Source organism: Haemaphysalis longicornis, unplaced genomic scaffold (assembly GCF_048455015.1).
Source record: "Haemaphysalis longicornis isolate Haplotype H1 unplaced genomic scaffold, Haemaphysalis longicornis Haplotype H1 scaffold_2, whole genome shotgun sequence".
NCBI classification, from domain to species: domain Eukaryota; kingdom Metazoa; phylum Arthropoda; class Arachnida; order Ixodida; family Ixodidae; genus Haemaphysalis; species Haemaphysalis longicornis.
The window spans coordinates 262,131,062-262,143,740 of NW_027526295.1; the positions used below are offsets into that span (position 1 = coordinate 262,131,062).

The 12,679-nt window shown below is 46.6% G+C and overlaps 1 protein-coding gene across 1 annotated transcript; it reads right to left on the minus strand.

The window, feature by feature from the left end:
• Window positions 1-12,644, minus strand: Tfiifbeta (transcription factor TFIIFbeta). Its single transcript, XM_077700408.1, has 8 exons — window positions 12,459-12,644; window positions 12,302-12,375; window positions 11,977-12,131; window positions 11,644-11,673; window positions 11,007-11,088; window positions 9,822-9,918; window positions 3,395-3,538; window positions 1-181 (listed from the first exon to the last, which is right to left on the minus strand). The coding sequence occupies exons 1-8, from the start codon at window positions 12,519-12,521 to the stop codon at window positions 62-64; spliced, it is 765 nt and encodes a 254-aa protein (XP_077556534.1). The 5' UTR covers window positions 12,522-12,644; the 3' UTR covers window positions 1-61.
• Between the last annotated feature and the right edge of the window lie 35 nt (window positions 12,645-12,679).

Below are 12,679 nucleotides of genomic sequence, written 5' to 3' on the forward strand. Positions count from 1 at the left end.
TTTTGTTTCTCCAGGTCCTTGTTTTTACACCGGTCAGAGGAAAAAAACGGACAGTGTCCAGTCACTGCTTTGACTCCTGTTCTTTGTAGTGGCGGTACTCTGGCTTCAGCTCCCACATGTTCTTGTGCGGGTTCTTGGCATTGTAGTTGCAGATCTCCTTCAGGATCTCCTTCAGATACGGCTGCAAACAAGAACGCACAGCTTTTACACCCAACCACTGTGTGGCTTTAGCATGTGGACAAGCAATTAAGTGCGCAAGATTCAATGCATTCTTGAATCCAAAGGAAGGCCAGGAAAGGCAGAACACTGCACTTGCAAGCTTGTGAGTACGTCTTGCACTGTTGTTATTTTTTCCCCCAAGTCCTATCCCCGCAAGCGCATATTGGCCTACTGCAGTAGAACAAGTAGAACAATAAGCATCACGAGGACTAATGACTTGCTTAGGCTAAGAGCCTGAAGAAAATGCTGCCACTTCGTGCAGTGGAATTTTTCTTTTCCGAGAGGGATAGGATTATTACCATGAATCATTCAGATTAATGTAGTCATAAACATCACTGCTCCAATCACCCCCAACAAAAAGCAACATGTGACACCTTGAGCACTTCATGTGCATTGAGAGGTCGCTCATGGTTATGGTGTGTGAATTTCAGTCTCACCAGCATATTTCAGTCTCACCAGCATGTACAACTGAAATTGAAAGGGGGTTGAAAAGCTCACAAAACTTGAAAATAGTATTCAATCGTTTCCTGCTGATGCTCTTCTTCTTCGCAAAGTAGAGTTTTCAGTAGATTCTCTCTTTTACCGCGAACGGAGTGGTGCAAGAAATAATTGCATACCCTACTGTTGTTATTATACCTAGATGCAAAAGGCAGTGTTCCTTTTGCTTACTGCGCCTTGGCCGTTGTTTATCAAGTGCGTTTGAAGTATAGCCATGAACGCACTGGCTGAAACGGCCAGTGCATTTTAACTATCAGACTACACATACCAATGCTTAGCACATTATTCAAGTTGCCCAAATTGTCTAAATAATCAAAACCACCAGGTTTTTATTTGCAAGCATTTTCACTCAGCTGTTGCACATTATTTCTTTCGATGGCGGACACTGTGCCTATAAGCATTTGCTAACTGTTGTCGAAGGGAGACGACGGGCATCGCATTGCCAGGTGGAGTTTTGCAACTGATGGGCAGCGAAGAACTCTGCAGCAAAGATGTTGGCTTTATTTGGATGCAGGACAAACAGGAAACTTCATGGTGACTGCACAACACAAGTGGTGGAGCATTTGCCACCCCCAAAATGCTGTTGTTCCAGAATGGGTGCTGCAAAAACTTGGCATGAGAAAAAAAAAAAAAAAATCTGCTTTTTTACTAGGCATTAAAATATGATCAAACTGCTCTGTGTGCCAAGTGATCCCAAATGGTCCTATTTTAACTAGCATGTGTGAAGTTTATCTTGCTTTTCAAAAAGCACTAGCGTCCAACTGAAGCTATAGAGTGCTCCTTCGAGTAGGTATGTCACAGCCAAATGGGAAATGATGAACTACTGGTTGTGAGCTTGTGACAGCAGTTGTCACTGTCACTGGCCAGCCCTTTTGAGTGGGTATGTGAGAATTGTGGGTGGCTGGCTGACATCAAAGCCAATGGGGATCGGTAATTCAGCCATGAGCCTGTGACAGCAGCTCTCATCATCGCCACTGGGCGGTTTGCCTGAGAGTGTGTGTTGTTAAGCCCATATTTAGCATTAGGCTGCAGTTACCTTAACACTGAGCCTGACAACATGCCACGCAATGTCGAACTCATTGTATGTCAAAAGGTGTGTACAGGTTGTTGACATTTCCTAAGTCTGAGGTGACAACACATTCACTAGGTTGACCTTTCCGAAGCCATGAAGCCATTGTGGCGTCGGGTATGCATGCTCGAATCGCATTTCGGGGGCCTTGAATTCGATTCCCATCCATTACCAAATTTTCATAATTTTCTTTTCAACTTGATTACCTTTAATTCTCTTTGCCTTGGACATTTTAGGAGCCATTTCGCTGCTACAAATGTTGATGCCGGATGGCAGCTTTTCTGCTTAGCGGGCAATTTCATGCTTTGACATTATGTATACTGACTCCAGTTCAGTGAATTTTTCCATTTGTCCTATGCGTTTCAAGTTTTGCTGTTTGCATGAAATGTTCCTCTCAACTCTTTATGTATGTAGCTATGGCTTTCACTGTGGCTATACGTTTTACATCATACGGACACGGTGCATGCCGCATTGATTTGCAGAGAAGTGCACAATACAAAAACAAAAAAGTAAAGCACAAATGAACACGGCAACGGACTGGATGACTGCTTAATTTGCAACCCAGGCACTGCAGGCACTCAACACAGGCTTCAGTCATCCATAAAGCTGTAAATGTGGGAAATCCGGACTCCCGGTGCATTTCCCATTCCTCGCCACCTCCCGCCGAGGCGAGAAGGGAAGGTTCCCTTCTCTCTCTTTGGCGGCCGCACGCTGCTCGTTGCAACGCAGGCGAGTCGCGGCGGTGGCGCGGCGGACCCTTATTACGTGACCAGTTTGTCGGGGGGGCCCCAGGGAGCTGGTTTGGGTGTGCGGGACATGGGAAGGGGCTTTTGGATTGCAACGGTCGGACACCACAGACGTGAGTACCGGAGCTCCGGCTTTGCTTTCCTTTGTCTGCCCCCATTGCGCCTTTCTCCTGATCTTTGCCAGTCGGCTGGGTCAGGAAGAGCAAGGAGTCGAACCACGTTATTGGAGCACCCAATAAACGCAGGTTTGGCCATTTCGTTGTGTCTTGTGTGTTCCTTGCTGTTCTCTGCCGCTACGCCAGTAGGCGGTCCGTGGCAGCATTCAGCGGAGCTAGCCCTGCAGCCGTCTCGAGTGCAAGATAAATCGCTGTAAGAACCCTGGTCCCCACAATGTTTTGGTGGATTTGACACAAAGGAGGAGCAGTAGTGACAGAAAGAAAGACACTATGGCCTGCTTGGGTTACATGACTATTTAGATGGGAGATACCTCAGGAAAAAGATTGGTCAGGCAACAGCTGCAAAAACGCCCCGATTTTGTTTCACATAGAGATGACACGCAGATGAAAGTACGAACTGAAGGAAGAGAGAGAGGTTTCTAATGAAGGTGGCAGTATTAGCCAAGCAACTGCTACTCGCAGAAAGCTGGCAGGCTGAAATCGGTCAAAGAGCAACATTCACCATTTTGGCTTGTCAACGAGCTGTAGAAGGTTAGGGCAACAGCCATGCCAAGGAATGATGGGTTAGCTGGCTGGTTTCTGCCACACAGCACGGCTGAGCTGTACTATACGCCGAGGCAGGACAGCGCACAGACACTGGTGCCTTACTTAGGCTTGGTGTGTGCACAAGCATTGGCATATCTTACCACTGGCTGGCGTGTGATCTTCTCCAGGTCCTTGATGTTGTAGTACTGGTGCTTCTCAAAAGCCGAGAACAGCATGTCCAAGACCTTGTCCTTGTCTTCCCGTGCTTTCTTGCCCTCTGCCTTCTTCTTCTGCTCAAACTCCAGCTGCATGGGGAAAAGAATGTATCCACATTTTGCACACTCAGCACCAAGAGTACAGCTATGCATAACTCGTCATGCGGCCACACAGAACAGGAGCTTTCAGCAATGCTCAGTAGCCATTCTTGAAACCTTCAATTACAGGCTCCTTTCCGATATTTTTGATCGGCAGCAGACACGCCCTCAGTTGCAGGCACTATAGACTTGTCGAGAAATGAAGCACCATACCCCTTATAGCCCCAGGTGCAGTGGAAGACATGTGACAGTTTCACTGGAGCAGTTGTAACTTGACTGGCAGTTGCAACCCCTGTGCTTGTAAGCACATTTTTCATGCAAGTCAGTGACTATAAGCATAAGTAAAGGGAAGATCAGAAGGAAAGCTTCCGTTTTTGAGTACTGCAAGCTCACCCAGGAAATTAGTTTCAACTATGTATGTGCACGCTTGAAAAAACCAGAATGAATGCAGGACTCAGCAAAAGGAAGTTTTTACAAGTTTCAAGTGCCCAGGCAAAAAAATTTGCCCCAGCAAAGATGCATGGCTCTAGCTTGAAATTTGGCTCTGCAAATTATGGGCAGTTACTGGAAACAAGTCTCAACTGTAGCCCTGCTGTTGGGGTACAAATTTTGCAGCAGGCTTTGAATTCAGCAGTAGAGCACTTTTACAGTAAAAATGTCCCATCTATAATAAACAAGAGTGTAATGACTGTAACAGCGTATTTCAAAGCAATAAAAGTCCACTTATTCTGACACTTCAATTTGTAAGCACCAGACTTCACTTGACTGCCTGGATCCTTGTTGCAAGCTCCACAGCAATTGTCTACCCAACATGGGAGACATTAACTGGGATGTTGCAGCACCTGTCCTGCACAGAAGTTAATTCCGAAATTCCTGCATCTACAACTTACTGGGTGTTAGGCTGACGAGAATTCAGATGTCTTTGCCAATAGCTAAATGAAACGCCATCGCGATTCCACACACCCTTGCTTTCATCATCTCATTGAATTAGCTCTGGTGAAGCAATAAATAATTTAATGACGTCTTCAATGCTATGATACATGTGTTTGTTGTTTTCTGAGCAAGGCCAGCAAGTTTTACTACCTTGAGTGCTCACTGTGCCACTAACCTGCACAATGTTTCCCTCGGCAGTGTTACTATACCCCATGTAGCCGGCAGTTTATTCAAGCTCCTTGGAGGTCGCAGCCGTCGAGCTGTGTCACGGACAGAAGAGGGGGCATCCTGGGATGATGCCGGTACCTCTTTTGACACAAAAAGTCGTCTGCAAATTCCCACTCAATTGGTTGCTGCAAAGGGTGTTCGGCCTGGCTTGCAGTTCTGCATATGTGATCCATATGGCGCTGTACTACCTCTCCAGTGGAACATTTGACGAGCCAGGATCGTGGGTTGACGCAACGTAGAAGCTCGCCTAGAATCTAGTCAGAGTTCTTTTGTAACTGGTGGATGAACACACTGTCAGCGTGCAGATGGCAGGAGAGTCTACTTGAAAGTTCAAAGGTTTGTTGTAGTTTAGCATGTCCACTGTAAACTTCGTCACATTTGCACTGTCTGGCAAGTTGTTGAGATCGTGCGTCATCTTCATGGCTGTTGCATGGTGCTAATGAGCCTGCAATGTCGGAGTCACTTGTGGCATATGCTGTAGTGGTAGCTTCACGTTGTGGTTTCGGAGAGAGTCTTGCATGTCTTTGTGCTTGTTGATCTAAGCCTCTTCAATGTGTCTGCGTTTCTTGCAATAGCTGCTAGAGAAAGTCTGGCACTTGCAGGTGTTCAGTCTGTGCAGTGCATCACATCACCAACAGTGTTGAGCATTCTTGTTTTTCAGTTGCTTTGCTGAGCTGTAATGATTCCTCGCTAGGGAATCATGATTCCTCACTGTAATGATTCCTTGCACTTGCCTTGTTCACGTCTCTGGCTAAGGAAACGCTTGTCTTGTGCACGTACACACTCAAACCTATAACGTAACAGGATATAACGAAGTAAATGAAATTCCCCTTGAAATCTCCATAGAGAACCATGCATGTTAACCCTTGTTGTAACGAAGTAAAATTGACCTGTCAATGCATATAACGAACTATATTGGTCCCCCCCCCCCCAAATACCCCGAACACGACACGGTGCGGGAAGTATTTCGCGGAGTTTGACACTTGTCCAGCGTGGCTGTTTTAATACTCCCGCGTCGACCTTGCAGCCATGCCACGCATGGCCGAATGAGCCTGCCTCCTTGCACAGCCAGCGGGGCGGAGCAAGGAGGATGGCTTGCTCAACACCGATGTTGATGCGGTCGCTACGGAGGGGCCGACGTCACAGATGTCGCCAGACAAACCAACGCAAGCGACGACGATAACGCCGTGGTCTTGTGTGCACACATGTTCGACCTGTCAACGTCGTCACAGGCACTTGATGTGGCTGACCTTTCACGTCGTTTCTTCGGTGCCCATGGCAATCCCGAAAATGGCATCAATACGGTGGCCAGCTCTGAAAATGAAGCCTTTCGCTTGCAATGTCAAAAACAAAGGAGCATAACGGACTTTTTTCCAGCTATGTCTAGTGGACAATTCAATAGGCAGTGTGCTCATTGAGCAAGCAAAATATTTGTCTTCTATTCGATTTCTATCACATGCGTGGTCGCGTAACAGTACAGTGGGTCACAACGGACAAGGCGGTTTCCTTCTTTGCATGCGTACAGTTGTGCACCCAATTGAGCATACGTTGCCGTAAACTGTTATAATTGATATAACAAAATAACAGATAAAATGAAATAATTATGGCTCCCCCTCAACTTCGTTATAACGAGGTTTGAGTGTATGAAGCCAGCCTTCACTTTTTCCTGGTCTTCTGCGGTTCTTCCTGCTCGCAAGGCGAATTCATGGGCCTTCTTGAATGTCCGGTCTCGACGCTGTTGTACGCTCTCATCCCTTAGGCCACAAACAAAATGGTCTCAGAGCATTACGCCCAGAGACAGGAGCGTAGCATTTGTTGGCTGGTCTGAGCTCAACCCAAAATTGCAGTCTGCTGCAAGTTGTTTTAATGCTGTAGTGTAGGCACTCACAATTTCTCCCTGTTCTTGGATGCGACGTTGAAAGTGTGCTCGACAGTAGAGCTCCAATGGCTGTGGGTCAAAGTGACCTTTCAGGGGATCCACAATATCTTCAAAACTGACTTCAGTGGGCTCCTCGGGCTGCAGCAGGGCGCAGACGACGTCTCCCCTACACAACGAGCAGGGCGCAGACGTCTCGCCTACACAACATTAGCAGGTGCGCCTTTTTTCTTGGACGCGTCCTTAACATCCGTAGCCTTGAAGGAAAAGTGCAGCCGCACAATGGTTTCCGCGAACCCGGTCTGACATTGAACGCTGCAAAGTGGGCGAAGTCAGCCGTTGCCACGGTGTGTGTAGTGTAGGCTTCACTGCTGTTCGATGATGTGGCCAATTCACTTCAAAAGCGCCACAAACCCAGAATCGACCTCGTCACCAATCGTAATGCTCGCAGGCCGCAATAGTATGTGGCCTGCGGTTTATTCAAGCTGCATACAAAAAAGACATCCTCCCTCTAGGCTTTTCGAGTTACAATTGGGCAAGTGGAGAGTACGGTTCGCCACAAATTGTCTTTTACTGTTTACCGCGTCAGGGAGGTGCCAGTGGAAGCCGGCCAGCAGAAGCATGCACTCTCGCTGGAAGTCCGCCAGCGACAGTGTGTGCAGTGTTGCCGTTTCAAGTACCGCTTGTATAAACTCCCATGTGTGTGGCCCTGCTTCGTGGTCGATGCGGTTGCATAGGAATTTTCTTCCTATTGCTTGCACATTTCCAAATGGTGTTGTATACAACATCTTTCACACAGGCTACTACGCAAACTGTGTTGGTAAAAATTGGGTGGAAACGCACATTTGACATGCAGGCCGGTGAAAGAAATTATCAGATGAAGGCCATTTTTGTGGCTGCATACCAACGAACCCACAAAACAAAAAATGAGGCCTGTAGTACAGGTGCCAATGTGCTATTTCGCCTCTAATTCCTTTAATTGAAACACAACCACAGAGGTGACCTACTTAAAATCTAAAGCTTCTTTTTTCTGTTGAACTGAGATTTTCTAGCTTCTATCCGAAACGCTCTGTCAGATGACTGTTGACTGGTGGGATAGTTGCTATTTAGACATTCTCCATGCACAGCGAAGGGACAAAAAGAAAGAACGCAGACACAGAATTCAGCGCAGTGTTTGTCTTTCGTCCTGTCGTATCGTTTTTAGCGCTGTTTTTCTAAGTAGCGTCATGCACCAACTAGCCTGCCTCGGTTCACTTGTTAAGTTCATTAGAACTGCAATGTGTTCGCATCCCTTCTTTGTGTCCCTTTGCTGTGCACTGTGCATGAAGCCCTGTCAGAGCTGAAAGGCTTGGCAACATTTCTCCATGCACAGGAGTCGAGGCTTTGGGCACCCTCTTACACCCAGCCCACACGTGGCAAAGGCTTCCTTTCTAATGCAGCAAGCCACCATTAGGCTTCCTTCTGTTCCAGCAAGGCCTTTGTTTCCCGGTGTGATCCTTTAAGTGCTCAGGTGGCTGCACAACCACTGCACAAAAATGTCTGCAGCGCGCTCGCGCTCACAGAGCCAAAAACGTTCAACTTAAAAAGCACGTCCCGAGCCAAGGCACTTTTTATGTTGAAGCCATAGAAGTTGACTCGCTTGCTCAGGCACTTCGGAATCTAGGTGCTCGCAGGAATAAACGTGCACTACGCATGGGATAAAATATCAAGAAGCTTCGCTGTGTACTGCACCAAAGCTGCACGTGGGCTGTGAGGTGCATTACAGTGAAAAGGAAATTATTTTAGACTACCTGGGTTTCTTTGACAGCCTCCCAAGTTCACATGTGCAGGCTTTTAGTCTCTAGTCTCTTCTAAAAAAGCAGCCCCATTTTAAACTAGCCACTTCAAATGAAGCAAGGTGCATAAAGCAAGCAACAAACTGGGAAAAACCAAAAGATGACAAATAAAACACTGATAAGAACAGATATACTATGATCCACACTCATTTCCTCGTTACCCCGAATATAGAAGTTGACTGACCTCTACCCCAACCTTCCCTGGAGGTTATAAAGGGCTTTAAAGGGACCCTGCAACACACTGTGCAGTGCACGTAAACCTGCACGACGTTTAGATTACACTGCCAGGAATACCCGAGCCAAATATTACACGTGCACGTGAAGCGGTAAGCGCGAAAATCACTGTGAAAGACGCATAAAAACCAACCGCGCTCTCTTCGATTCTCCCATTATGCACCCCTGGCATGGCCTAAACGATGTCATTTGGGCCATGGCTGTCCTATTGGCTGTTGCTGGTCAATTTCACGGCTTATTTCTCGCATTTCCTGTGACGATCCACCATCATCGGCGCTCTGTACCAACCTCTTCTATGCCTGAACCTGTGTGCATAGTTTTGGTGTTTCTTTTGTGTTTTGAGTGCCCACGAAGTTTGAGCGACGAACTCAATCCTACCGTTTCAATGAGACCACTCGACAACAAACGTCTCTTGCTTCACAAACGCCTGAGCGCGTGCTTGCGAGCAGGCAGCCATGCCTGCTTTTTTGTGGCACCAGACCGGAAATAGATCCCTCCTCGTTGCAGAGAGAAGGAGAAAACTTCCCGGCATGTGATATATCGAAGGCCAGTAAAGAGAATGTCGCGAGCTGCCCTTCTCTCCGGCAGAGAGCACGCAGCATTCGTAGCGTTGTCTGCGATCGAGTTGAGAAGGAACAATTATGCGTGATTTCGCTTTGGGTGCAGTTTTGGTGATAGTGAACGGATTTTCATAATTCATGTGGGAGGAGATTGCTGGGACAATAGACTACTCCAAAACCATTCTGAGTACTTGATGGTAAGTGTTGCAGGGTCCCTTTAAAAGCATCAGCTGACAATGTCGACTGATTGATTGATTGTAGGGTTTAACACGCCGACGCAATGCAGGCGATGAGGCGTGCCGTGGTGGAGGGCTCCAGATTAATTTTGACCACCTGGGGATCTTTAACGTGCGCCGAAATCTTGAACACACAGCCTTTTTCGCTTTTCGCCTCCATCAGAACAGCGGCCGCGGCGGCCGGGAATCGAACCCGCGTCCTCGTGCTCAGCAGCACAACGCCTTAGCCACTGAGCCACCGCGGCGGGTCAGCAGACAATGTCAAATCATGAAATTGCTTCCTGCATAGCAACAGCTTCAATGTGCTTACTGCTTTCATTCACAAATCTTGCTGTTAAAATCGAGAGGCATGACTGATGCCATAGAGCTCACATTGTGCTTGTGGTCAGCCACCGGCTTGTAGTTTTGCACGATACGGTCCAACTGCTTGACCTGGCGCACCGGTTGACTTGCCTTCAGGATCGTCTGCCTGAAATAACATACAAGCAACTGTTTGTAAAATTCCCGCAAAACAAAGCAGCCTTACATCTTTCATTAAAACCCTGCCATCTTAGCCCAACATAATGCAGAGTTACAGTTACTTTACAATAGAAAAAACACTTCAGTGCACAATCAAATTATTTCAGGAGAAGTAAAAAGAAGCTAGAAAATCCAATGAAAAAACAGCTGCAGCCAAACTTATGAGTGTGTTGTAAGTTCAAGCTTTAGAACAAGTGAGTAAACACGATACTGGTGCTGTTCACTATTCTGGCTATAATTTAGACCAGAACAGCAGAAAAAAAGCAACCTTGCACATTACTTACACGACAAGTTAGGTACAAATTGGCACATTATACAGTGAAGTCTTATCTCTATGTCGGGCTGTAGTAGCTAAAGGTTAATTTAGACCACCGGAGAATTTTTAACGTGCCGAAATCTCGTTCCCGAAGGAATTTTTGTTTTTCGCTTTCATCAGAAAAATGGACACCGCAGCCAGGAGTTGAACCCACAACCTGATGCCCAGAACCACACTGCTTCCTAAAACTGTGAAGAAAGGTTAGCATAAAATGCCATGCTAGAATTTTGAGACAATGTAACCAAAACAGGAAAGCTCCGATTTTCATCTCATTTGTATTTGATTACGTCCAGGGATATTCTGCAACAAAAGCTTCCGACCAGAGTTTCAAGGGAACCGGCATCACAAACAAAGAAAGGTGATTTCACAAGACAGCTGTATTAAGCACACGAGTCTAAAATATTTCAGTATTAGCATGTTATAAAACTCCTACTTCATATCACAGCAGCCTATGATAGTAGAGCAGATGACTGTATAAATGCAAGGTGGTGGTGTTAGTAGCCTGTTTATTAAAAGATGGTAAAAAAACTTTCATGCAAGCCAAAAAGAGGAGCACAGACATTCACTGTGGCTAAAGTAACCATGCAGTAGCAATTATAAAAAAACAAACAAAAGTGGATGATCTTGCTCTATCTCTCAGTGAAAGAAAGGAAAAGGACACAGGTAGTTGATTCTTGTGGAGTGTTCCACTATGCATTTTGCTGCCGCACTCAGTGAATCACCTTTTCAGCTGCATGTAGCGGTCATCACCCAGTGGCCTGCATTCGCCCTTCTGTACAACATGGCCTTCCAGGTAGACCTTACCTGAAAAGGAGCACATGCATGATGCCACTGGTGCAGCACATGACAAAAGGTTGCTGTGCCACTTGAGTTCATGCTTTGGGTCATGCTTGGAGCTGCCTACCTTTTACTTTTACCCCCCCCTTCCTCCCTCCATAAATCAAGGTGGCTGGACAGCCTGCTGCATGGAGCTTATCACTAGATCATGGAGCGTATGTGTAGCCTCAGTAGGCCACTCAGAGTTAGGTCGGGTTCAGATTGTCACCGCAACTGTCGTAATAACTCTAAACAATGATGTCGTTTCCCGTTTCTGCCAACCGAACTGTGTGACATGCGTTTTTGCATCAATAGTCTGAACATAGCCTCACCGTGATGGCATGCTAGGACCACCATGCAGATGGTTATCACTGTCAACTGGACGAACGATGTGCTGTTTACGAGTGCTGTTTCCCATCCATAAGGCAGTGCTTTTTGTTTCTTCCCCTCTTAACCGTCAAAGGCTCCACCAGCACTTTGCAGAGTTCACAGGGCAATAATATTGCGAAGCACTAATCGGTTAAGAAATCTCACGTTACTCACCAGAGGAATGCTCTGTGCCGTCTTCCACCACTGCAATTAGGCAAGAGATAATGCGTTTATAAAGCGCCTCCTCCAGCATCAGGGATTTAAGTTTATTTAAGTAAGACAGATTAGGGTCAAAGCAAGAGCAGTGTCCATCTGGCAGGGTCTCGGTCAAACAGGAGTTACATGACCCAGCCACATGAGTGCAAAAAGTCATGCTCAGGCAAAGATAAAGTCAAAATACACATAACCAAAGACACACAAATTTAATAAGAAAGAATCAGCTAACCGCAATTAAGTGCACAAATTTTCTCATACTTTCATATTAGCCAACAAGCCCTATGAACCTACCTTTGTTTTGCGAGAAGACAGCTAGGTTCTGGTTTGCTATGTTCGAGATGACGAAGCGGTGTTCTTTAGGAATGGCTGACTTTTCGGTGGGGTCTTTCATGTTGACACACTCGTCGCTGAGCGTGAACCGAATGTCTGACTTGCCGGTAGCAGACCTAAACAACAAAGAAAGTGCATACATTCATGCCCCAATTCTTTTCGTGGAAAGAGCACATGGTAATAACGAATGAGGACAGAGAAGACGCGTTGGGTTTAGCGATGTATTGTGCGAGTCTTGGAGTCGCACGAAGGGACTCTTGATGTGGATGTGCTTCTGCACACTCACTTTGTAATCCTTAACCGTCCAGCCTCCGACATGGGCGGCGCTTTGCTCCACCTTGAGGCGATGTATTTTGGTACCTAGAAAGCAGTTGATAACGGCATTAACCGCTGCTACCAAAGCTAGAATCACCTGTTGAACGAGCGGAAGCAATTGAAATCACCTTCACAAGCCATACACCACGCGCTGCATTGGTGCAGTCGACTTCTCGGTCTTGGTCGCCCATACCGAAGGATTAAAACAAGCAAAACGAACACTAATTGCACTAATCTGCACAAACGCGACTTTTCCTCAGAGCTCCTGCTGCCTGTGCGCTTCCATCTTTAAAATCTGCGCCACCTGACAATGACAAATAAAACAAGCTGCCAATTTCTCATAACCGGA

What these genes read in the sequence shown, in the direction of transcription:
- Tfiifbeta (XM_077700408.1), bottom strand. Translation starts at nt 12,521, where the DNA reads ATGGGCGACCAAGACCGAGAAGTCGACTGCACCAATGCAGCGCGTGGT. An exon ending in TGTCTTCTCGCAAAACAAAG is followed by an intron (nt 11,674 to 11,976) that starts GTAGGTTCATAG and finishes GCCTAATTGCAG; the next exon opens with TGGTGGAAGACGGCACAGAG. An exon ending in CGCTACATGCAGCTGAAAAG is followed by an intron (nt 9,919 to 11,006) that starts GTGATTCACTGA and finishes ATGTTATTTCAG; the next exon opens with GCAGACGATCCTGAAGGCAA.